The following is a 27,336-nucleotide window of genomic DNA, read 5'->3' as shown; positions in this document are numbered from 1 at the left end:
TTTTTTTTTCTTTTATTTCTTTTGAATTTTTAATAATTCTTTTTATCCGCTTCCATGCAGGATCCGAGACAAGTTCCGGCTGGAAATATTGGCTTAGTGTAAATGTTTAAACAGTAATGATTCTAATGATATATGTATGAAAATTGCAGAATTTGCAACTAAAAGAGGGCAGGTGTTTAAACTCTGAACTAATTGCGGTAGCTACTTCTTGTGCCTACATATATGAGTTATGTACTTCCTACATAAATCGGACGCTGAGAATATAACTCATTTGTCTGGCAGAAATTGTGCAAGAAATGATGTGTCAATGGCAGACCTTGCGTCGTCATGCGCGAGCTTCGTCCGAATCGACGTGGATTTATGACCGCTTTACCCAAACGGTATACTCTATGCGTTTTTTCATGACTATGCCTACGTGTTTTCTACTTAAAGGCATCACCCCACGAATCTGAGGTGGTGCAGATTTCAGGTGGAGTATTCTTATAAGGGATAATAGATTATGGAGAGGAGGGTGATTCCGTCCACTTCTTCCTAATTGCCGCAAAAAAACGGCCCGGAAGATGCGGCGCCGCACAAGGCTGGCGCGCTCCAGTCGAACTCCTTGTAGAAAATAGTGCGCCAGAGCAGCCGAAGACGTATCTTCCGGGCCGTTTTTTACGGCAATTAGGAGGAAATTGACGGAATCACCCCCCCCCCCCCTCTCCTTAACCTACGATCCCGTATATGAATGCTCCACCTGAAATCCGTACCACCTCAGATTCGTGGAGTGGTGCTTTTAAAAACTCTACGAATGCTCGACGTTTCGGGCTCGCTGTCATTTTTAGAGGTTTTTTTTAAATGAAGGTTTAGGTGAAACACCCCTATCATCGCTAAAAGAGCGCAATTCTTCACAACATTCAATATTATCTATTTTTTCATCAAAGAGAAAACAAAAAAAAAACACATAAACCCCTTATGAAGTACTATCCCTCTTATAAGAGCAGGAGATGCAGCGAATCTTCAGACGCCATTGAAACTCATCGATTTTTTTTGTAATCCATTCTTTTATGTTCTTAACGCTTAAGGGACACGATTGTGAGTACGCTGTATATTTACAGTTTCTATTCCTTATTATTTTTCTCTTACGCTCTCAACGCTCTTGTTTGTTTATTTGTTCGTTCGTTTGTTTGTTATATACGTTTCCTCGATTATGTAACAATTATTGCTTTAATACGTAATGCATTGTTATTTATATTTGGGATTTAATTACTCAAAATTGAGGTAAATGATTTGCCAAAACTTAATCACCGTGCAAACAAAAGTTTATGTTTACCTTTTTCGCTAGGTCCTACATCACCTTGAAATAACCCTTTGGTATTTTTCTTATTCATACTCTATTCTTTTTTTCTTTCTTCTTTCTTCTTTAACATTGAATTTAAGTCGAAGTGGTGATAGTTAGGAGAGTTAGGCTTTCGTGCTGTACTACGATACGTGCACGTGTAGCTACCGTATGCGCGGACGAATCGGTATTCTTGCCTAGTGTCATCGGTGACGATAGCGAATTTGATTACAGTATCAGATCAGCTTAAGACTCACTAAGGTGTACGGTGTTTCAGGGATTCTCATCTACAGTAATCTACAGTAGCGATACGATCAGTTCAAGTACGTCATTAGTTCTGTTAAAATTTCGGGATTTCTGTTTTCTTCGTTCAGAGCAGTCCCGTTAGGTGCCGCAAGCAGAATCCAGACTTAAAAACTGCGACACCAACCTGGATAAGTCGGCAACGTTCACAAAAAAGATGATTGTTTTGATTTCTCAGCATATTCCTTGTAAATTAATATGATTACTGTATCTATTTATATCCGTAGCTGCACTAAGAGAGCGTCGAACCTCTTAATACATCCACACCGTACCGATCGTGTACATAATCCTTCAATATAATCTACTAATCTATTCCCCAAGTTCTGCTCATGACACTATATCATTCCGAACGAGTAAACTCGTACGGGGAGAACTCCGCCCTCCTCCATATTCTTACCGAGTATTTGCACATTTCCTGTGTCCCGTTTCCCATTTCTCCGCTTTTCCATTTTTTTTTCCTCGTAATCGATTACCAGTTTGACATATGGACATTCTTTCGATGTTAGTTTTTTTCTCTATGCACTACTAATTTTCTCTTTCTTCCATTTTTTCGCTAGAATTTCTCGAACTCTCTTTTAATAATCCAGCATCTCCTGCTTCACTTTTTCTTGCTTAGAATAATATGAACCAATTTATTTATTTTAATTCATTTATTTTATAGCAGAACGTGGTTAGAGATTGTTTATAATTTAAAATAATTCAAATTAATTATTTTATTTTTGAAATTTTTCATTTTAAGACAGTGCTTAGAAAAAGAGCCAGCGATTTCGATTCGATACTGTGACGTGACTACTTATCAGACCATTGCTCACTTAATTAAATTAATTATTTATTTATGCATTGCAAAAACCGCTTAGATTAATGTGGAATCAAGAAATCGGCGCAGGTGCTGTGTATGATATCATTTTCCCCATGAATATGAAACGAGTTGCAAGCAAACAACCCATAAAAACTGCAAAAATGTAGTTAGTTCAGAAATTAGTTCCATAATTCGAAGTTTCAAAGTAATTTGCACTTTATTTTCTCATGAACTGCATGCGAAAATCCAGCAAAACGGGAAATTCGCGTCCACATTTTCCGTTTCCATTTAAACGGATCGCTTCATTATCACCTTTTACTGGGTACTTTATGACAGATTCAATAAATGGGATTCGATGGAATGGAACGTTAGTGGTTTTATCGAATTGTGGATGCAAATGCAGCGGAAATGAGAAAGAATCCATACGGGGCGGAAAAAAATCCACATTATTCACTCTAGAACAATACTGTGCTCACGTCATCTGTGCTTCCTTCCCAATAAAATCCATTCCTATTTTTCCTATTTTCTCAGTTGGCCAGTGTTCCAGAAATTTGCATTGAGCCAGGGATTTGTGCTACAATTCTTACAATTTTTATGATATGATCTCCGGGGCGACGGTGCCGTTAAGGTTGAATGTCGAATTTTCTCGAATGTCAGCGAGTATTCGCTGATCTATACTCTACAAATGAACTGAGAAAGGTGTCTATGGCATTGAAATACTGATATTATAAATTTTTTGATTTATTTATTCATTTATTTATTTATTTATTTACAAACAACAGTGGTGCAGCAAAAGAGAAACAAAAAGAAAACACATTTGTCTGAGTCAGAAAAAAAGAGAAATGTGTTTCTTTTTCTTTTTTCTCCTTCGCTCCACCCCTGTTGTTCGTAAATAAATAAATAAATAAATAAATTTATGATATCGGTATTTCAATACCATAGACAAAATACATTTGTCTAAGTCAGAAAAAAAAAAGAAAAAAATTGACAACGTTATTGTAAGTGGGAATAAAAATGTATACAAATATTAGTGTTTTCATAAAAATTGATTTTCCTTATAAATTTATCAGCTTTCTACAAAATTGTAGAAAACATTTCTTTTATCGATCTTCTATCATACTCTATCGATTCTACAAAATTTTTTCTACTTTGAACATATTTCAATTCGTGTCAATCCTTCAATCCTTGAAATTTTTGCTGAACCTACTGCGCTTCTACTGCACTTCTCCTGCTCGTTTCACAATTGTCACACAGCTGTTTTTTTTTTCGCCCGGTCGGCTACATTTCCTCCTGAACATCCTTATGTTATTGCCAATTCTGTATTCATAAACGTCTCTTACGAAGTGCTGTGAAAGAAATGCAATTTTCAAGTAGCGCATTCTCTCCAGACACCTTGAAAAAACGGCAATTTTGTGTGCTCGATGTAATAGCATCCAGCTAGATATGAAACTATGTATGTGAACTGATACCAGGAATTCCTTCACGGTGGCATCGGGAATTATGTGTGAAAATAAAAGTGCATAACATCATCAAGTTTCATATCTTTGCATATGTTAGTAGTGATTCGAGAGAAAACGAAAAAATAAAATAAAATTCTCCATCCCTATCCGTGGATCTCAATTTTCGACTTTCACCCTGTTATTTTTACTTTTTTTGCCCCTTTTAAAACATGTTTTTAAATTTTTAGCGTTTGAAAAAAGAAGAAAAACAGTCAAGAAAATGATATATGAATGAAAGTGCCTACATTGCCTAAATTGACGTATCGCACAATTTTTCCACAAGTTGAAAATTTCCCTGACATTTAGTTTAGGAAGTTTAATTTTCATATCATTTCGCCAAGTTATGGTGCGATTAGCCTCGGATTTTTTTAAATTATTTTTATCTCTTTATTATTACCTGTTTATATCAGAAAAATTGATTAACTGCCGCAGGAATCTTTCTGGCTCTAGTCGTGGAATGAATTGTATTCTCCACTGATTCCCATTTTTTTCCGTCGTTCTCTGCAATATCGTTAGCTCTTTTTTTCCGTTTTATGTCCTTGTCGTCACATCACCTTCATTTAATTTTTTCCCCGTTTTCTCTAATATCTGTCGCCGTTCACGTTATTTCGATCGATACTGTATTTCGTTTTGCTGATTACATTTATGAATTATTTAAATTTTTTTCTAAGATTTTTCAGTTCGTATGTCATGCTGCATGATCTGTTATTAATGTTAGTGATCTCGGGAAAGGCCGTATTTGCGGAACCAGTGTGTGAATATAACGCTAATCAACGAAAAAGTATATTACGAGTAAGTTTACAATTTTTACAAAAAATAATGTTGAAATTTTAGTTTAAATAGGAGCGGAGAAAAAATTTTACAGTAATTTTCTGTTGTTTGTCACGAAGACTCGAGGAGAATCTTAGGAGTTTCAGTTTTTTTACTGTCTTAACGACAATTCGTCAATGATTTATCGCTTCTGGAGAATGCCAGCATCGTTAAACATTACCATTTCTTTTTTTTTACCACCTTTAACTTACACTGCTTGATGCGTCAGCTGCAAAAACGCCGGGACCTCCATTGGTTTTGAATTTCTTCTGAAAAGAATAACTGACTGAGAAACGGATGGTCGTAGTTAAGCAGAAAATTGGAAAAATATGCATAGAGGAGCGAGGATAAATTACTTACATCTGTTCGAGTTTTAAATGCAGCGTTTAGGAAGAAACGCTAACTTTTTTCTTTCGGAAATTTCTCGGGATCAAGGAAAGCTACAGGGATTTTGAACGCTTTTGTTTCCTGCATAACACATCTATCCACAACGTAACTGGAGCAGTTCAACTTTGATTATTGTCCACAAAAAAAAATATACAGAAAGTACCTACCATCTTTGAGAAGAGAAGAGAGAAAGAAAGAAAAGAAAAAGAAAGAAAGAAGGAAGGAATGTGTAATGACGCTACTTTTTTCTTTCAAATCAATTTCTTCAAGGAAACAATTTCTCTAGAATAATCCATTCAACGGAAATGAATCTTATTCCAGGATCTTCTCGAGGATTACGACAAAACTATGGTCCCATCAAATGATTCCGTTAAAGTTAGCGTTGAGCTAACAGTGCAGGTGACTTAAACTTATTCCGAAATTTGATCTTTCTTTTTCTTGTATTACAATACAAATAAGGGGAATTACTTATTTTTAAGGTTCCTGGTAGAGTGGGTAATTGTTTTTTTTTTCTCAAAAGAAGCAATATTTCGCAATGATATTAATTTTATCCTTTCATAATGAAAAACTTTTTATAAGTTAAGTAGCGCAAATTGTAAATAGATGTTAGATTAACTGGAAGATTAGAATAAGAGGAAAATAATGGAAAGAGTCAGGAACAGATGCTCACTGAGCTTCCGAAGGCGTCTGAAATAATTATTTATAATTATTATAATTATTTTAGTTCGTTAAATAAAATGGGAAGCAGTTTTGTGACTTTCTGACTACCTAACATACTTAAACCTACGTTAAATGTTTAATTCTCTAGGAAACATCTGGAATAAATTTTTAAAAAAATGAGGTAGAATAATGAATAATAAAATATTTACAGACAAAAAATATCTAATGTCTAATATCTTTTTTTACAACTACCGCAAAAAAACCTACGTTGGGTCCTGAAATAGTCTGTCTTCAATGAGAGTGAGAGCTCCAGGATCTTTTCCAGTACTTTCTTTCCCTCGCCGAGGTCATCCAAGGTGTCCTAAAGTATCGTGAATGACGTTGATAAGGTCCTTGAGCCGTTTCCAGTTGAGCTCTCAGCTGATCCATCCATCCGTGCCAGTAGTACATCACATGTTGTTGGTGTTGGTGGCCTCTATGAGGGCATCTTTTGAGCTCTTAGCAACTCTTGGGATCCACTCTAGCTTCATCACATGAGCTGCACTCCGTGAGCTAGACCCTCTTCACCTGAGGAGTGTCCGGATCCTTTGTGCGGCACCTATGCACTCCAGCGTTCTTTTAGTCCATCTATCGTCGATTCATCTCATAATGTGACTGAGACATCTATGCTTTGCTTTCGATATATATTTTGCTGAACCGCGAAAATGGCACATTGCTCGTAAGAGCTCATTGGAGCTGCGAAGACCGGCTAGCTGTTGTGCGCGCCGGTTAAAGTTGAGAAGAGATCTCTCAAGTGCTCTTTGGCTGAGGATTAGCTTCCTAGACGTGGCAGCGGTATCTGACCAAGTCTCCGCTGCGTATCAGAGCACTGGAAGAACTGTGGAGTCAAACTGATGGGCAAGAAGATTTTGGTCCGTTAGTTAGCCCATAGCTTCCCTGAAGGACGCAAATGCTCTAAATCCTTCTATCACACGCTGCTATCATCCTTCTATTCACTTTTTTCTTGAAGACATTTCCCAAATGCATATAACTTCTTAACTATAACTGGAGGGGAATTATGATAGCGTGTCTCCACGAGTCAGGTATCCTTTCGTCTATTCATATTGAACGGATGATCTTTTTCATTTGAAGTCGTTTCCCAAATGCATAGAACGTTCAAGATATGTAGGCGCATGACATATTTATGTATATTCTGCGTCAAACAGTCATCAAACAAAAACTCAAAGATTATCAGCGGTTAATTTTACATATGACTACCGTATTTTCTCATGGTGTAAAACCACAAAACCGTTGCCTGCATTTCAATTTCAAAATGTTAGTCGCTTTATTTTTACTGCTCAAGAAATTCACCGGCACATGAAATAGTTCTAAAACTTCAACTACAAACGAATTTCCAACTAAGCGCATCTACTGGTTTTTCCTTATTTTAATAGAAATATAGGGTTTAACTCAATATTCTGCAAAACGTAATGTCCTACAAGCAAATTCATTCAATCTGAGGAATAAGAGGAAAATATGAGGTTGAAAAAATTTCTTTTCAGAAATACTCTCACACTCCACTTTAATAACACATCATTCATTTATTTGAATGCACTTTATTTCCTCAGCTGGACGCATTTTGGGATCAGCACGACACTGGATCTTATTGGCGTATGTATTTGGCTTCAGGAAGCCTCATCTTAGCTCATCTTAGGTGAAAAATTTGGTTTTGGAAAGGAGAAAACAAAGAAAAACTGGAAAACTGGCTACTTTGTAGTTGGAGTTTGCGTTTACTCTACCTTTTTTTTATTACACTTTTATTTTCTTTACTATACTTTCTTATTTTTATTTTACTTTTGTAGGTCTAAATAGTTTCAAACGATCCTTATCACATCCACCTAAAAATAAATGAAAAAATAAATAATAATAATATTAAAAAAATTTAAAAAATAAATAATAATAATATTTTAAAAAAATAAAAAGGTAAATAATAATGAAATAAAATGAAAAGTAAATGCAGGTTTTCTAACCGGGAATATTTCTAGGATATATCATCAATATCCGAAATCTCGAGCTCATTCATAGCGGACGTGTGGTTTAGCCAGGTGTGGATAGATCCACGATTGCAGTACAAGTAAGTTCGGGATCTTAACGCTTCCCAGATGATCCCAGTGATGCAGGCTTGAGACGCTTGTAGAATTTAATCCTCATCATATTTTTTTTACCTCAGAAAAAAAAACGAATTAAATGACATGTTTGTGGTTCTCGGGTCCGCTCATCTTGATGTTTCTGCTAAATGTTTGTTCCAAAAAAAATTTAAAAAATAAAAAAAGTAGTTTTCAACGTATCAACGAAAAAGCTGTTATTGTCACTGTTTTCAGGAACATTTCATGTAAATCCAACCTTTCGTTGGACAGTTACGTCAGTGAACGACTATGGACACCGAATGTATGCTTTGTTAATAGTAAAAGCACGCAAGTACATCGATCACCTGCATCGAATATATTGCTGATCATTTATCCGAATGGTAAGCACAATAATTTCTAGGTTCCATCAGGAATGAATATTTTCCGTTGTCTCTTGAGGTCAATCAATCAATATTTTGTTATATTTGTTTTTATATTGTTATATTTTGTTATATTTTGTTTTTATGGCATGATAACTGTTTAATTAGATTAGTTTATTAGGTTAATTTTTGTTCTATTTGAGATTTTTTAAATTAGCAATAGATTTACAACTATGAAGCCGAAATAGTAACAGTAGATTCCGAACCTCTTTGAGCGACTTTTCTCGATGTACCAACTTCCTTAAACATTCCTATTTATTTTGCTTAAAGGCATCACCGCACGAGTCTGAGGTAATACGGATTTCAGTTGGAGTATTCGTATACGGGATGAGGGACTATGGAGAGGGGGGTGATTCCGTCCGTTTCTCCCTGATTGCCGTAGAAAAAATGGCCCTGGAGATACGTCTTCGGGTGTTCCGGCGCGCCATTTTCTTCAACGAGTTCGATTGGAGCACACCAGCCTTCTGCATGATCCGCATCTTCCGAACCGTTTTCCACGGCAATTAGGAAGAAATGGACGGAATCACCCCCCCCCCCTCTCCATAATCTACTGCGCCGTATACGAATACCTCGGATCCGTGGGGTAATGCCTTTAACTCATCTTCCGCTTCTCTGTGCGTTATCTCGATGAAAGGCGCAGTGCGCCCACCTTGTTGAACACACTCGGAGCCGACTATGCACACAAAATATTGATCGATCGAGCGCTTTTCTTTTTCTTCCTTCTTTTTTTCACCTTTTTTTCTAACTAGTCACTTCTCCTTGTGTTTGTTCTTGCTTAGTTCTTCACCTACTGAAATTTTTGTCTTTTTTTAGGGACTGTATGGCTGAACTACCGTGTACAAGTATCCGCACCTTGCAGTTTCGAGCTTTCACGGTTCCCTATAGATGCACAAGAATGTACATTAGTATTCGAGTCTTACTCTTATAATATAGCAGAGGTATGAGTGAGAAAAAAATTCCAGAAACTTCTACTGGTGAAAAAAAAAACTAACACTAACAATTTTTAGGTACGATTAAATTGGCAGGAATGGGCTCCGGTGACAATGCCACCGTCAGAGGATTTCCGTTTACCAGATTTTCAATTTTATAACGTTACATGGGGAAAAGTGGTGAATGAATACACGGCTGGGATGTGGGATCAGTTGAAGGTGACGTTCAGGTGAGTGCAGAGAACTGAGGTTGGATTTGAGCGCTCAGCTCACTGCAGCAGTTCCGCTTCGGCCGGACGCTTGCTCAATAAAAAATCGCATTTTTGAGCTACACTGCCCGGCCGTTGTTTTTTCAAAATGATTTTCTGATGAATGAGCGATGAAACGGGAGACTTTCTCTGGTTCGATCACGCCTGCGCACTGCTACAATTTTTTTTTTTGTTGCTAAATTTCTAAAAATTCTGCAATCTTGGGAATTCTCTCAGGGTAGAGGTGTTTGAGCGCAGTAAAGAAGAATGCTGGAAGGGAATCTGCATAGCATCGATTGGTTGTGAGTTATGAGGCTTTGTTCAAGATCATACACTTTTTGTAGAAAAAAAATATGATAATGATAATAAAAATATGATAGTGATAATAAAAAATATGTTCTAATTCAATTATTGACTTGTTTACTTATATATTTCTTCGCATACACCAATGGTGCACTTAGAAAAAGAGACCATATTTTGCTCGAGTCAAAACTGAAAGAAAAAAATCAAGAAAAGAAAAAAGAGGAAAAAAAAAAGAAAAAAATCCAATTTTTCCTGAAAAAAAAAACCTGTCGTAGTCCCTCTTGTGGCGCGTAAACTGATAACTAATGGGACAGTTTCTGGAATTTTTTGTTTCCTTTTTTTTTGTAAGATTGAATCTTTTGCGATCTGGAAGTTTTGAATAAAAGCGATTTCTCTCAATTTCTCTTTTGTGGAATACGAACTTTCCGTAGAGAATCCTTAACCACTATTTTTTTCGACTTATTGATTTGCTCCGCTTACTATGAACGGTTATTATGAACAGTTTTTATGGTAGGTATAACCGCAAACATTATGTGAAATTGTCAGTGAAAAAGCAGCCTGTGAGTACTTGAAATTTTGAAAAAAAAAGAAGTAACCAAGGGGATGTGTCCAGGTTCAGCTTCGCAAAAAAAAAGAAAACAATTCTGTTTTTTTTTCTCCAATCCCATTCCTTTTCTTGCGTTTTTTGATCTCTGAAATGTTTTCTTTTTCAGATTTAAACGACTATACGGGTACTATGTGCTACAAATGTACCTCCCAACATACTTATCGGTGTTCATATCGTGGATTGCATTCTGGATCGACACACGGGCGTTACCGGCTCGAATCACACTAGGTGTCTCCTCACTTATGGCCCTCACATTTCAATTTGGTAATATTGTCAAAAATCTACCTCGAGTCTCATTTGTAAAGGTTAGGAATGATTAGCAGATTTTCTCCGTGAATTTATACTTTAGGCAATTTTTTTTCTAAATTTAGGCTATTGATCTGTGGTTTTTCGTGTGTGTTGCCTTTATTTTTTTCTCATTGGTTGAGTTGGCTGTGGTAGGATTTGTGGACAAAATATCGGAGATTAAACGACGATCGAAACGATTGCGGCTGCAACGAGCAATGCATAGCGGATATGCGGTGAAAAAGTGAGTTTTCGATGGAGGTGACACTTTTGCTGTCCACGCTGTTTGCGTCAATCAGTATTTTCAAGAAAATTAAATGTTTGAAGCTGAAGTTATTCAAAATTGCTCTTTTTTGACTAAGCTAGTAGGGTAGCAGGAGTTTTCGCTGGTAATAGCTTGGCTCCGTCAAAAATCTGTACACTTACCTTCCGTAGGAAGGGTGGATTTTTTTTAGAAATAAAAGCACATTATTTCAATTTTTTAACGTGGTTTAATTAGTTTAATTAGTCCCAAAGGAAAGATGGGTAGATGCCTTGCTCAAGGCACCATCGAAATAAGAAAAATTCAGCTTATAAATTCTCCCAGGTCCAGAGTTATTTTCTGCAAAAGTTGTCAAAATTTTGGAAAAGATAAATTGTGAAGGCGAAACACTTTTCGGAACACTGTACCGATACGAAAGCGAAAAGAGAAAAGAGCGAAAAAAAAAACTACATTTTTCTTTTTTATGTTGTATATTTTTTATATATGTGTTTATTTACAGTTTACTATTCCTCTGTGTTATCCTATTTTTCGTATTTCTGATTTATATTTTATTCTTTACTTCTATGGAAAGAAATAAAGTAGTAGGCAAGAATGAAAAAGAACAAATTGTTTGTTTGTTTAAAATTTGTTTAAAATTTAACAATTTGTTTAAAAAAGATTTTTGTCCTTGAGGATCACGATAGTTGCTCCACGTGAATAGAGGGTAACCCTCGAATGTTTTTGCTTGCGAATTGGGAAAGCTGCAACTTTGATGCAAATACATAGAGGCCATCAGTGAGCGAGTGGGCGAATAATGTTATATTTAATGTAAAATTCATTATTTCATAGATTATTTTGTGTATTCGAGTACTTACTTGGAAGCTCTCGTGCCCACTTTTCATTTTAAAAGGTTCCTATTGATTCGAGAATTGAGTGTAAATTTGGAAAAACCTTAAAATTTGCTCCTAATTATGAGACTAGTCAATCCTTAAAGGCTCATAGGGAGAAACGAAGCAAATTTGAGAAAAAAAAATGGCATAGTGTTGCGTAAGATCCCACTCGATCGTAAAAAAAAAAAACTATCTGGCAGAGGCTCAGCAAAGATAGAGGCAGAGGCTTAGACAAAATGTTATTCAAAATAGAATTATTATTTAAATTCTCTGTCAGACAAATTATTTAATTATCTCAAAGGAAAGGGAACGAGGATTTTTACCGGAGTTCTGCCTAAAAGCTTCTGATGGCTTTTGACTAAACATTAACAGCTTATTTCAGGCCGAAATCTCCAACTGGATCAATGCGTGGTTTACGGTATCCGGTGAATAACAATGGAGACGAAGCATGGTACCATATGAAGTGAGTTTCGCCAGCAGCAAGGCACCACAACAGAACAAAACTAGAAAAAGAGAATAGAAATTAAAAATGGAATTTTTATTTTTCTATTCTAGCTAAGAGGTTTCGGTGAAACGTTATTCATACCCTAAAATTTCTATGTAAAAATGTAAATAAATGATATAAATAATACTATAAATAGTAAATATAAATAAAAGGTTCTTGGGTGCTATGTATATCCTGTAAAGCTCTATGCCTCTTCTTGCCTAGCCAGGATATCGTTCCAAGTACACCAACCAGTCTCATCGACGAGCGGGGCTGGTGAGCCATCGCATTCTTATGGATTTTCACTCAAGGGGAATGAGATCTACACACTGGGCAGTATCCTTAACTATTGGCGCCTGGATAGCGTTAAGGAATTGCATGTGGGACAATCTTATAGCTCACAAAATGTTACGAACGGCATAGAGTCATTAAAGTAGTGAATAACCACTCATTTTTGTTATTCATGGATCGATTCCTGACGAAAACGAAAAAAGGAGGAGTTCGATGGAATATGCAAAAAACCGGAAACTTCGAGTCATTTTAAGGCCTTTAATAAATAGGAGGAGGTCGAAACGTCAAGCCTCAAAGTTTTAGCAAAATTTGGTCGGCACAGCAAGAAAACGTAAATCCATTTCTCAATGCTGAGTTTTCGAGAAAAGTAGGCTCAAAATGTTCGAAAAAAATTGCTTTAAAAAAAATTGCTCAAAAATTAACAAATTATCAAAAATATATAATTAGAAAAAAACTTGAGTCAAGTCTTTTTTATCCTTTTATATAACTAGAAATAAACAAATATTTAAAAAATTTAAAAATACAAATAAATATAAATATAAAATATGTAAAATATACTCTGCTCCATATACTTATAAATTGAACTCTATTCTTCACCATGCTTTAATTAATTATTAATTTTATTATTTTAATTTTATTATATTATTATTTTTAATTACCCTACTTCAGTGGTGGTGAGAATGGTTGCTTGAATGGTTATAGTCAAGGATATTCCACATATGCTGATATCGATATGGGAGCTAGAGTGGATGCAATGGCTGCGAAAGCATTCCCGGCAATGTTTGCAGCGTTCAACGGTAAGTGCATGCTTGCAGGAATTTCATCAAGTGTTCCTGCGGACATTATTTAAAAGCGGCGTATCACGAAATTGAGAATATTGAGTATCATTAAGTGAATACACAGCGCTGGGGGTTTACGAATAAAACGTGGATCACACTCAATTCGTGCGATAATCCAGAAAAAAATGTTTCGTGCGAATCTCTGTGAACAATGACGCAACTTTTTGTTCGATAGAACGCTGGCAATTCCGTCACCGTCCAACGTCCTCTGTTCAACTAACCTACTTCAAATAGACAGCAGACACTGTCTCTGCCGCAAAACCGTGCGCGCCCTGCGGTTTGCCTTCGTCCTATTGCCCGTAATAAGTTGCATCGTTGGATAGACGAAATCACACAAGGCTTTGTCTCTCGCCTTTTTCTGAACTACTGAGGGAATTCAGCGTGATTATTCTGATGCTCGTGAACCAGGCTCCCTACCTATTTATGGAGGGATCCCAACTCTTTCATCAGTTTCGTGATATGTGGCCTTTAAGAAATAAATGGTTTTTTTTTGCTAATTGAAGTCTTTATTCGTTGTTTCAGTCTTTTATTGGTGGTACTATTTGAGCAGGGAACGGAACTAACGTCAAGGATTAATCATCGTTTGATTTATCAATCAAGATTGATTATGTGATAATGCAATTCGAGTAGGCTGAATTGTATGGCATTACGGTTATCCCCTCTTTGTTTTTCTTTTCGTTTTTTTTTTGCTTCTTATGTCTTCACTCATCGGTTTCACCTTGAACTTCGCATGTGCAGACTTTTTTCAAAGTAATATTCTCAAAGCAAAGATAGAAATTAGCAAAAATTTAGAAAAGGATGGATCGTTTTGATTGTTTCGATTATATACTTCTTTACATAGCTAAAATTCTTATTGTTTTGAAAAGAGGAAGACTTTGTCTGTTTAAAAATTCTTCACTCGATTCTTTTCAGAAAAATTTGATCACAAAGTTAGTCCTAATTAAACAAATTGTTACTATTATTACAATTACAAATTAAAAAAGATTACAAACGTAGGGGTTTGATGAGGGTGGTCAGCATCCGCGGAAATTACTTCATGTCCGATGTCATGAAATTCTTCGAGGCTGCGTAAAACAACCTTTGTTTGAACAACAGCTAAACAGCGGAAAATAACAGATATCCAAATTAAAGTTATACTCGATAATCTTTTTTTTTAAATTTTTGCGTGTTTCTCAAACCATTTAGAAACTCATGTTTCTAGTTGCAGAGGCTGATCTTTTTCACTTTTTCTAAACTGTCGTTTTCAATTCCGCAAATTCTTTATCACTAGAAATTGATTTTTCTTAAACAGTAAACTGCACTTTTTGTTGATTTTATTACCTTATTAAAAAATAATTGTGCTGTAAAAGACATATTGATCTCTTGTTCCGTAATTGCTTGACATATTCGCAACCTCTTGGTGTTCTCTGTAATCTGCTTGATTGATTTTCTACATACACGGCACCAAAATGTATTTTCTTCAGTGCTGGATGTGTTGAATATCAACAAGGAGAATTATATCATGAGAATTTCTGAGTTTCTGCAGAAATTCTGCACAATTATGAGTGAAACATCCAATTTTTGAGCGAGTCAGTAACTTCAAAAGAAAAAAAAAACTCATTTTGAAGTTAATTTTTGAGGTTCAAAGAATATATTAAAGTTGTCGAAATTAAAAATTTTAATTTGATAGGCAGAACACGAACACGAAATTTGCAGCATTTACTAGGTGGCTGGATTAGTGGTGGTGGATCATCGTCTTTAGGTCATCGTTAGCCGAGGATCTTATTTTAATTCCATCCATTCCCATAAATGCTAAAAATCCTTACGTCATTCAAACCATCCCGAAAACTATAGAAATAGCTTCATTTATTTGAACAAATTCATTTTTCCCTGGTAATAAAATGATACGAATTTCTGAAGGACCACAAAAAAAGAACCCCGAAAATGAGAATTTCTACGGGTGCTGCTCTTTTTGCTACCGTTAGCTGCCGTTGTTCCTGGCCAATCAGAGCTTTTGCTAAAATTTCAATATCCATTCATAATCGTGCTCTTTTTAGCGACGGGAATTTTAAAACAGTCGATGTCTTTCCTCTCAGAATTTCAATTCTTTTTTTTTCACCGCACCTTTATTTCAGTTGATTTCCTATATTTTATAAATGTTAAGAACTGTTCCCATAGCGTTCTGCTTTAGGATTTATCAAATGTGCACACAAAGAGAACGGGTAATATTTGAAATAGTTTGCTTTGTATTTTTTATTCGGTGCAATGTAATATGTATTATCTCAAATATGTGTCACGTATTATAAATTCAGATAAATCATTATACATATTTTTTTCTCTCTTTTTTGCTTGCGATCATCACATACACAAGCAAGAACATTCCTGAAACCATTCAAGGAAAAGAAATGGAAAATCAAGTGAAACACTACAACGGTTCCTTCACAAAACAGGAAGTGTACTAAAGGCATTACTCCACAAATCTGAGGTGGTACGGATTTCAAGTCGAGTATTCGTATACGGCGTCGTAGATTATGGAGAGGGGTGTGATTCCGTCCATTTCTCCCTAATTGCCGTAAAAAATGGCCCGGAAGATGCGGCGCTACACAGGGCTGGCGCGCTTCAATCGAACTCCTTGTGGAAAATAGTGCGCCGGAACGCTCGAAGCCGTATCTTCCGAATCGTTTTCTACGGCAATTAGGAACAAATGGAGGGAATCACCCCCTCTCCATAATCCACGACCCCGTTACGAATACTTGACCGAAAATCCGTCCCACTCCAGACTTCGTGGGGTGATGACTTTAAGCAAAATAAATACGAGTGTTTAAGGAGGTTGGTACATCGAGGAAAATCGCTCAGAGGGGTTCGGAATCTAATATTACTACTTCGGCTTCATAGTTGGAAACGTCTTGTTCATTAAAAGAAATCTCAAATAGAACAAAAATTACCCACAAGAACAAATATGTATGTATTTACTAATATGTATGCATATGTATTTGTATGTGTTTATGTATATGTATATGTATATGTATATGTCTGCAATGTATATATCTGTGTATGTAATCGCAATTGACATTTTCTTGGGAAAAAAGAAGAGAAGAAGAAAAAAAAACAGAAGGAATACAGAATTATCGTCGACATTCATCCACTTCTACATTTTAAACACAATTTTTTTCGGATTTTTTTTCGCTTCTGTGTGCTCCTAGCCATGCTTAGCACTATATTTCACGCGACATTTCACCGCTGCCTCCAAGACGTCAGGATCGAGTAATGGCTGAAAGATGAAGGATTTAAAAAAGAACACAAACCGGATAAACACAACACAAACACAACTTGGATCAGTACAAAGTTCGGACTCCGAACTACAACGAAGACGATGGATTCTAAATTTTTTTCTGATTCATTGGAAAATGAACTGAGTAAATGTTCTAGAATTAATTTTTCCGGAAATGCGATTCAAATTCAATCCACACTTTCGTTTTTTTTTTTGGGAATAAAATATGCATGTACACTTACCCCGATACCAGTAGTTGGATTTGCTGAAACGACTTCCATATAATCGTCGACACAAGAACGGATATCGGCCGCCGGAACATTGGCACACGCTTCCAGCTAAAATCCACATAGTTCTTAATACCGCTCCAGGGTCCAACGACTAATATTTGTTCATGTTGTCAGAAAAAAAGAGATTTAAAAAATGGAACAATTATTTGGGTTGTTTTGGTTGGTTATTGTACCCATGTGTCCGCTTTGGGAATTTTTTATTTTCATTAGCTCGTATCGAAAAACCTTTAGCGCATTATTGAGACAACGTATCACGAATTTAGAGTGGTGCAGAAACTGCTCAAGGTTGAGTTAGGGAAAGCCTAGATTTTGGGTTGTGGATTATGGAGATCAGCGAAGTTTCTCTCATCTTTCCATAGTCGTCATGAAAAACAACGTGGGAACCGCTTTATTCCCTACGAGACACGTTAGGACATGCACCTTCATCGCACGCTCCGCTCCCCTCAGCAGCCTTTTCATTAGTTTCACTTGAATAGCCCAGTTAAGTGATCTCATAGATCTTGTACTGCTCGATAGATGGATTCGATCGTGGACACGGCGCGTGCTACAAAGGGGAAACTGATTTTGTAGGAAGGGACACCGTTTTCCACGCCTTTCTTTTGCGACGACGAGGACGAAGCCTTCGCTGCGGTTTCCGCGCCACGTCAAATCCGTGATACGGTGCGAATGCTACAAGTGTTTTCTATCCATGAAGTCCAAGGGCGAATTATAATCTTCCAGATATTTCAAGTATTACAATTTAAAGAGATTCTACGCTCTTTAAGATCACGCTAATTAGATTTATATCAATTTATCACGCTTTACTTTTGAATGCCAAAAAAAAGAAGTTATCTAATTGTTTAGAACTTAAGCTGTTTAAGCGTAAGTGATATACTGAACATAAAAGCTGGGACACTGTCGCATTTCATTAAGTGAAAATCAGCATTCCAAAAAATTGACGATGTTGGGATTTCTCCACGAAACAAGAGGGTTGCGAGTGCAGATAATTGTTATGAGCGCGCTACGCTAATTTCTTCCTTATTATTCTGAGAAAAACGTAGGAAGCGGCGTTGTCGATCGATTTCTCCTACGAGGCACCTAACAACTCGTATGACGGAGCAGGCATACGCACCGCGTCTGAGCGAACAATCAATGCGATGCTGACACAGTCCCCCCCCCGCCTCTGGCCAACGCTGCGCGTGTTCCTACGCTCGCACACAAACTGTGTTCTTAGGTACATCGTAGGAAGATTGGATCCACAATGCCTTTTCCCACGCTGTCTTTGAGGACAATTTGAGAGGAATCAGCGTGATTGCTTTCATACTCAGGACCATTATTTTTTCTTGAACAGAATCCAATATCGTCAATTTCGTGGCATCACTATCTTTAATGGCTGATCAGGTGTTAAGAGGGCGGGGAAGAATTGTCAGATCAACCCCAAAATGCACTTAAATTATCAAGGTAGGGACCCTAAACTACCTTAAAATCTAATTAGGAGATAACGAAAGAAAAGCTAATATCGTTAAACGAAGGTTGCAAAAAGATGTTGCATTGTACAGTTTGATAATTCAATTATGAGTTTTACTCACCTCTTCCAAATTCGGCAAATCGGAAAGACTGCCGAAACAATTTGCCGTTCCTTGTTCGACTACGCACACCAATAAAATCACGGAAATCGTCCACATGAATCCTGAATTCTAGACGTAAAAGAAGTGATATACTATTTACAAATATAAATTAATTATAATATGATAGGGTAACTTCTGCATGTTTCGTCGTTCCATGAAGATTTAAACAATTTAAGCAATTTTGTATACATGAAATATTATTCTATACTTCCTCTATTTTTAAAATTTAGAATAAACCGAACTTTCATTTTTCAACTTCAAAATACTCACTAACTTTAAAATACTAAATATAAAAACTCCCCTCTAATTTCTACGATCCTGTCCAATCCTTCCAGTAGACTCTTAGTGACTCCCTTTTCCAAATTCTTTCCATCATTTCATCCAAATTCCAAATTTCACACTTTTACTTTCAAAACAACAAAAAAAAAAACTCTTTAGGTATCGTTAGAAAAGCCACACCGTTTATGTGTTGACCGATTATGAAGGTGGCTCTCATAGCAGCATTTGATGCATTTATGAGAATTTGATTGCTTTTGATCTACATGGTCCATATTTTTTCAACTACCACAAAAAATGTGACCTACAGTAGATTACGCTTTAATAAGGATGTAATATTATTTACGTAAATGTAATTTTCCAAAGCCGTTTACCGTGAAAGTTCATTCGAATAACATTCGATAATGTTATAATAAACCTAGACGTCGATATGAAAAAAAAAGATTTATTACATTGTAACCAACAATTTCTGGACATTATAAGAAGGTGAAAAAGTGCTGGTGTCCTCCGGACGAAAATAATGAAAAGCATTGATTGTCGCAAATGTTTTAAATTTGAAATGGAAAATGAAAGGCTGGAATTGCAGAGAACAATGGTTGTGGTTATGGACTCAAATCGGATTGTTCTGCCTTTTTGTTCATAAACATAGGATAAAGTAATATTTAATATGGGATAATGGGGTAGTGTTTGACGTAAACAAGTGTAAAGAACGTAAATTATTTATAATCTTTTTCAATGAAAACAGACCAAACGAAGAAAAAGTGGATTCATTGGTTTAGTTAAGAGAATAGGGGGAACGCTCGTTGTAAGAACGAAAAATCCAGGAAAGAGAAATGAGATCATCTTGACGAATTTTTGCCACAAACTTCAGCATTTTTAACAGATCTTCAGCATTTTTAACAGTTTTGTATCAATGACTGATTCCTCGCTAGATTTCAAAAAATTAAAGGATAAAGGATAAACCTACTGACGTATCAATCCATTTGGGATGGTGCCAACCCGTTTTACTGGAATTCGTAATCGTTGAGGTTCTGCGACCCGTGTTGGCTCTCATGCAATGACTTGTGGAGGTCAGCCGATGTGTGAAGCCAGTGTTTTTAACCTCCTAGACAAGTCTGGTACCGATTTATCGATCCAGGAAGGATGAAATGCTTGGTGAGCTCTAAGGCGGATTCGAACCACGGATCGATCGTGCAGGAAGCGGAATCACACTTACCGACTGCGCTACACACGCCCTGTTCTTCATCTTACGGACGAAAACTAAAACCACTGTGTAGTTTTTGTTTAGGGTTCATGTACTACAATTGAAACTAAACTACTAAAACTTTTACTATTCAAAACATAAACTGTGTATTTTTATATTTTTCATAAAATTCAAGCTCCTATTCTCTACTTGATAGGTTAGTAGCCCAATACTCGATATTTTACGAGATCCTTTATGGTTGAACATTATCGTTGTGGATTTTTTACAATTTGCGAAAGGACAAACTTTTCAAATAAGACTTTTGTACGATGGTGTAATATCGGTTCCGTTTGTGTATGCATAAAAAATAAATATAAACACCAATAAGAGGATGAATTTATTCATATAACTCAATACCCGTTCACAACAAAATCATGGATTATTTTTGCTCGCATTCGCTCGCTTTCCTCCTAGCAGTTTTCATTGGTGTTCGCAGAGCAAGAGATCGATGAATGAAAACGAAGGAAAATCGATCTTTGATTTTTTCTGACGGTCAAGCTGTCCTCCATCACCTCCGCGATCACCTCAGAAAGTATGAATTCTGTAAATATATTCGTTAGCACAACATTCCAAGAAATAAGTGTTACTGAATACATACTGGAAACAGCTTAGGCTCGCATATTAAAAAAAATAATGCTTTCAACTTTCGGCGCAGATTTCTTGGTTCGACGGCGCCACATTCTACGTAGGACCCTCCTGACCTGTAACATGTGAATTTTGTAGTTTTCACGTGCTCAACAACGGGTTTCTCCTTCTTTCCTTTTCTTTCTCCCCTCAATGAGAGCGTATCCATCACTGAATCGACACTGAGTGCTGGGATCCCTCCACGAATGGAAAGGAGCAGAATTTACGGGAATGAAGGCGATAACGCTCAGTTCCTCTTAGTGATCTAGAAAATGGTGGGCAAAACAGATTAGGTCTTTCTCTTTTTTCCCAACGATGAAATATACTACGCGCTAAACAGAGGACAACACTGCTATCTTCTATCCTGCGTAACTCAATTAATTCAATTCAATTAATTCCTGTCAGTTAATATGAGTCAAATAAGCAGCAACAAACAAAACGGAAATCTCTAATAGATGGGTTGCCTATTGTTCTCGTTCTAATAGCGGCGTAATAAGTAGCATCGTTTGAAGACGAGGTCACACAATATTTCGATTCCCACGCATTTTCTCTGGATTACCAAGTGAATTTGAGAGCAATCATGCAGAAGATCTTGATCTATCTCTTTTTATCGATAAGTGGAGAAATCGCAGTATCCTCAATTTCATGTCACTTTGTCCCTCAGGTTCTTCGAATAAGGAAAACTCTCCAGCTTTCAGAGAATAATATACACTGATTGGTATTTAGTACATACAATAGGATATTAACAATAATTTTATTGTAACATATGATTAACTTATGAAATACGTACCGTTCTATTTGTAATTAGGAAAAGAATCGAGTTAAGCATATGATTTCCAACTGAACTCATTCCTCTGAGAAGATTCAGGAGCCATGCGAGCCAAAGAACTGTTTGAATACGTGGCGCAACGGTGCTGATAGCACGAAAAAACTGGAAATATCAAAAATACAGTTTGGATCACTAGGATTCACGATTGGAAAATAATCTTTTTCTTTTTCTTTAATCTTAAAATCTCTTTAACCATTGATAAGCTCAGGAAATGTCCTAGAGAGAGCTTCGAAAGCGTTGATTGCATGCGTTAAGAAAAAAAAACTGATTTTAAAACTCACAAATAAAGAAACGGCTAGGATAAATCCCTGCCAAAGTAAGGCAATGTCGTTTTTATCGCTTTTCGCTAACTCCACTGATGAGCGACGTTTTCGAATATAAGCATAGATGGCAATGTAGATAAGGAGAATAGCGATAGGTACTATATATCCGATCAATATTATCACCTATAAATTCGTAGTTACAGGAAAAATATTGTGTACAACACCGCTACTAATTTCTTTCTATCCCAAAGTCCACCGCTGATGGATTAATCCGTAGAAAAGCGTCGGAATTCTTGGCAGTGAGCGAAATTAAATCATGAAAATACAATTCGAAAGCAAATGAGCAACTGATTTTAAATATACTTCAAGAATTTAGGTTTGGCAAAGTTTTATGGCTTGAGAACAGCCACAATTTCCGCAACCTTCGTTATTTATTTTCACATCTCTGTAATCCTAAGAGATGTGCGGGAAATTTTTAGCGAGTAACTCAAATTCAGCAACTAAAAGAGTCTCAAGGAACTGTTGGCAATGCTCCAAAACATTATTAGGTTGAGTGGTAAATAACTTCCACTTCGTTCTCCATAGATTTACTTCTTAACAACATAAAGAATAAAAAATTGTTTTTGATGTATTAGTTTTTTCCGCTGACTCTTTCGTTGGTTGATGTGGATTTCGTTCCAGTATTGACTTCAAAATATCGTCGCCAACGTCTGTAGAGCAACTCTATCCCCAACCATAGTTCGTCTTTTCAAGGTCACATCTTCAGAACGGAATTTGCGATGTCGATTTCTAATCATCCGATCGATTTTCATTCTTTCCTCCTCCTCACTGCTTCATTTTTGACGACCATGACCGTAGCACTATTGCCTTGTTTAAAGGTATCACTCCAGGAATCTGAGGTGGTACGGATTTCAGGTGGAGTATTCGTATACGGCATAGTAGATTATGGAGAGGGGGTGATTCCGTCCACTCTTTCCTAATTGCGGTAAAAAACGGCCCGGAAGATACGGCTTCGGGCGTTCTGGCTCACTATTTTCTACTAAAGAGTTCGACTGGAGCACGCCAGCCTTCTGCGGCGCCGAATCCTCCGGACCGTTTTTTACGGCAATTAAGAACAAATTAACGCAATCACCTTCCTCTCCATAATCTACGATCCCGTATATGAATACTCCACCTGAAATCCGTACCACCTCAGATTCGTGGGGTGATGCCTTTAAATTCTCAAAGCATCACATGAAATAAGTGCTTTTTTTTATTCTCCATTTTCAAGATGTGCGAAAAAAATTCACAAAAGGAGACTACTGTCTAAAAACCAGGCGAATTTCTGCCTACGTAGCAATAACAAAAAACCCTTGTTTGGATAACCGACTGTATTCTTAAACAATTACTGTAGGTACGACTTAACATGGCGGAAGTTATTTATGACTAGTTATTTATGCATCTACTCGGCGCCCACAAATGCACCTACATTTTTTCATTGCACTGTATATCTACATAACTCTGCAAACAATCAAGAATAATTACCCTAATATTCCAGGAATAACGTCCGTGAAAACCATTAAGGCCCAGGAAAAAAGCTAGAAAAAGGAAAAACATTGAAGCATCGTGAATTCAAGGGCATTATCACCTTCTAACATATGTAATATTCTATTTCTGTGCTTTATTAACAAATATTGAAAGATTTTCTATCTGTGGAAACCTAATCTAAACCCCTTGTTTGAATAATCCATTTTAGGCGTAAACAATAACAATAAGTACCACGTATGTACTTGGGCGGAGGTTATTTACGACTCAACCTAATAGAACCGCCTTTCTCACTAAAATTCCATTGTAACAAGTAGAAATGGTTGAACTTACCGTCATTCCCACATGTCTACGGATAAAAAAATCCTTAATTCCCCAATTTGCGCTTTTCTTCATTCGTATAGGTCCAAAATCAACTTTCACAATGAAAAATGCGATGACCAACAACCATGTGAGCAAAATTGAATAGGTGACATTTTTTCTAGGAAAAGAAATATTTAATATTAATAGTAGGAAAAACGTACTAACGAACAGATGAACCTCTTAGCCAAGAAACCACGACAAAAACTTACTGTGTGAATGCTTTTTCAAGAGGTTTCAGCACAAACACCGCGAAACGATTCAACGCCATGAGAAAAATGAAGCACATCACTGAGATATCGCTTAAGTCGATCATATAAGCACCAACTGTGTACCTAAGACGTTGTTTTCGTTGAAAATATTTGATTAATCGTTCAAAAACCACTATCAACCTCTAATATACTTGTAAACACAGATATGATATGATGTTAATGGTATTGATAGAAGAAATAGTTTGCATTTTATTGTTATTTGTTTTTGTTTTGTACATTTTTTCAATTCTGAGAACGCTATCCTACAAATGGAATTAGACCTTACCTTAACAAATATTTTCACAAAATTTTCAGAATAATTTTTTCTGTTAAAATCAAATTTAGAAAGTGAGCAAAATTAAGTTATAATCTTTCCTCGTTTAAGTCTTTCTAATCTAATTGCTTGGAGAAATATTTGCGTGTATAGCTAGCTGTACTTTGCTTTCGTAAATCCCCCCGTAAGCTCTTCCAGAATTTAGCAAAGTCCAGAGTAAAGCAGAAGCTATGTATACTTAGACGGATTCTTTTCAAATAGTCTCCAGAAAGGCACTCGTTTACACCTCAGACAAAAGTAATTCTCGGATTCTTGGATTTTTCAGAAAGAAGGAAAACTTTTTTTGTGTGGATCAAGTTTTTCTTTCAAAAAGACTCGTCGAAGAGTTCATCGTGCACTACTAGGATTTACAGGAACAAGCTGAAAACTACCTATAATTTCATCAGTGGTCATACGAGTTTTTTTAGAGATAAAAAAAAGTTAAACTTACATACCACACAGACAAGCCACCTTCTGTGGAGTCCAAAAATGTGCACGGTAGAATACAAATGGCTTGAATTATTAAATTCAGCGCATTCGCTATCGTTACCTGCCAGACTATGACGAAAAAAGGATACTGGAAAAAAAACGAGAAAATTACGGTAAAGCTCAACTTTGATGCATTTTTTGGCTCAGATTCTACCAATAATTTTGCACCACAAGAAGAAAATTTTTTTTTTCTTTCCCAATTATTACTTAACGTATTCTCGCAAGGACAATATAATTTACAGAAAAAAAACATAATTGCAAAACATCCGTCGGTCTAAAAATACACACCTCTCTGAATATTGCTCTTGCTTTGATAAGCACCGCTATGAAAAGCGATACGGTGATCAGACCACATATTGTTAGCATACAGTAGATTACTGTAACAAAGAGTACGATATGATAGGTGGTACCGTGAAGTTGGAGGCTGAACAACGGATCTTGCAAGATCATCTGGAAAATCAGTGCTTTTTCTGGTCTGATCTTTTCTTTAAGGAAAAAATTAATATCTGAGGAGAAGAAAAGAATAACGAAATGTTATACGAAAGAAACGGGAGGAACTTACACTACATTACTTACAGAATCTTTAAAGGGATATTTTGTTTTTTTCTGAAGAGCATTAAATGATTTCGGTTAAATTTAAATGTAGAAAAATGTTGTTATTTTATGCCTTGATAATGCTACGTTTAAAATATTTGCTTCGTTGCATCGTTGTCGCATGAAAATAAATAAAAATAACAAAATTTGTAAAACTTTCATCGTTGTGATATTTCGTGTGATTAGTACTTTGGTGAATTTGCTCAATAATTAATTAGCAAATTATTCTTTGTGATTTTATTTAATTATAAAATTGATTATAAATTATTCTAAAAAAAATACCTGTAACACCAAACTTCATCGGGCAGTTTAGTTAATCTCCGTGCTTGAAATGTCCTCAAAGTTTCAAAAAATCGTTGGAATATTCTCTTAGGTACTTTTGCTTAATAGTCTTCTGGACACTTAAAAATTTCTGATTCGGAAAAGTTTTTTTTTTCAGAGAGAGGGAGAGAGAGAATTCCACAGTGTAACCCAGAAATAGTTATAAACAATCACACTTACTTACTAAAGAACACAAGTAATACTACAGTGCTTTCTCCAAACTAATAAAAGAAAAGATATGAGATCATTTATTACATGGCGCTTGCGCATGAATGATGTGTAGCGAGGAATTACCTCCTCCAGTGCAAAAATGTGGGCGGCGCCCAGCACTCAATTTTTTACAGTAGAAACTATTTGTCTTACGTAGTAAGCGTAGATAATTTAATAAAAACTATGACGATGGGAAAAGAAACTACCATGGGGACTATAGAAGACATGCCAGAAAGAGCAGAAGAATAAATTGCACCGAAAAATGTTAATTTCATTTTCTTGTGACTAGAATAGAACGGCAGCGAGTAAGGACTGTGGGCTACATAGTTATGACCGGAGGTTCGTAAAACTGCATCCAAATAAGAAAGTGGAATGCTATTCGGAGGTAACAGATAATATGGTTCCCAACAAAGCGTTTTCCCAGGAAACAATTTTATGGTTCCCTGAACACTGTTATAATATTGTCAAATGCTATTAAACGGCACTGTCTTTATTCAATTTCTATGGCATAATAGAATAAAAAATGACTTTGGAGGAAAGCGTGATAGGATTTTATTTTCCATGATGACAAAAACCCAAGTAAACAATACTTCTATTCTCATCTTGGTGATCATTTGCATAAAGCTTGATCACTGCACAGACAGTTTTGATTGCTTCATCGAATCCAACCAAAGCAGTTATGAATATGTGCTGTATAGGCTTTAATTACACAGATGCGCTTGCGCACAGCATACTTAAAGACAGAATACCACGAATCTGGAGTGGTAAGGATTTCAGGTGGAGTATCCGTATACGAGATCGTAGATTATGGAGACCGGAGTGGATCCGTTCATCTTTCCCTGAATCACTGCAAGCAGCCGGCCCTTGAATCCTGTTTTGTACGAAGCCTTCTATTGCAGCGCGCCACCTTTGCACGCGTAGCGTCCCATACTGCATTCGGCCTCCATCTTCTGGGAGATTCGCAGCACATGAAGATCACGTGTACATTAGTTTAATGGAATCACCCCAGGAATCTGAAGTGGTACGGATTTCAAGTGGAGTATCCGCATAGGTCATAGATTATGGAGACGGGGATAGTTCCGCTTATCTCTTCCTGCATTACTGCAAACAGCCGCCTCCAGAATACTGTTTTGTACGACGTCATCTATTGCAACACTCCAGCCCTTGCGTCGCCTCCGCCCTCGTCGAAAATCAACTCGGACCGCCCCGATAGGCAGTAGGGGACGCTACACGTGCAAGGGTGGCGCGCTGCAATAGAAGGCATCGTACTAAGCAGCATTCAGGGACCGGCTGCTTGTAGTGATTCAGAGAGAGATGAGCGGAACCACCCCGGTCTTCATAATCTACGACCCCGTACACGGATACTCCACCTGAAATCCGTACCACTCCAGATTCCTGGCAAGCTGCCTTTAAACAGCAATTCAAACATTTTCGAGATACAACACAACAGCATT

The 27,336-nt window shown here is 36.6% G+C and overlaps 2 protein-coding genes across 4 annotated transcripts; one reads left to right on the top strand and one right to left on the bottom strand.

The window, feature by feature from the left end:
* Positions 1–4,609: 4,609 nt before the first annotated feature.
* On the top strand, positions 4,610–14,001 carry RB195_016920 (uncharacterized protein; the record flags this gene model as incomplete). 2 transcript variants are annotated; one of them, XM_064183671.1, is made up of 11 exons in its annotated part: positions 4,631–4,711; positions 5,438–5,515; positions 7,801–7,889; positions 8,137–8,282; positions 9,135–9,259; positions 9,329–9,480; positions 10,515–10,713; positions 10,780–10,937; positions 12,207–12,287; positions 13,269–13,396; positions 13,961–14,001. In XM_064183671.1, 11 exons carry the CDS (start codon positions 4,631–4,633, stop codon positions 13,999–14,001), a joined length of 1,278 nt encoding a protein of 425 aa, XP_064039551.1. The 2 variants fall into 2 exon arrangements, with proteins under 2 accessions (XP_064039552.1, XP_064039551.1); XM_064183670.1 differs by lacking the exon at positions 13,961–14,001 and having other exon boundaries at positions 4,610–4,711; positions 13,269–13,449.
* Positions 14,002–16,616: 2,615 nt separating this feature from the next.
* Positions 16,617–27,335, bottom strand: RB195_016919 (uncharacterized protein; the record flags this gene model as incomplete). Of its 2 annotated transcripts, XM_064183669.1 has the most annotated exons (10): positions 16,617–16,688; positions 16,931–17,026; positions 18,547–18,654; positions 21,519–21,659; positions 21,839–22,003; positions 23,678–23,825; positions 23,917–24,039; positions 24,724–24,845; positions 25,046–25,181; positions 27,253–27,335. In XM_064183669.1, the coding sequence occupies 10 exons, from the start codon at positions 27,333–27,335 to the stop codon at positions 16,617–16,619; spliced, it is 1,194 nt and encodes a 397-aa protein (XP_064039550.1). The 2 variants fall into 2 exon arrangements, with proteins under 2 accessions (XP_064039550.1, XP_013291859.2); XM_013436405.2 differs by lacking the exons at positions 21,519–21,659; positions 21,839–22,003; positions 23,678–23,825; ... (2 more) ...; positions 25,046–25,181; positions 27,253–27,335 and having other exon boundaries at positions 18,547–18,642.
* Between the last annotated feature and the right edge of the window lies 1 nt (position 27,336).

This window comes from Necator americanus, chromosome II (assembly GCF_031761385.1).
Source record: "Necator americanus strain Aroian chromosome II, whole genome shotgun sequence".
Lineage (NCBI taxonomy): Eukaryota > Metazoa > Nematoda > Chromadorea > Rhabditida > Ancylostomatidae > Necator > Necator americanus.
Note: the sequence above shows the minus strand (reverse complement) of the source record. Positions and strands in the feature narration are given on the sequence as shown.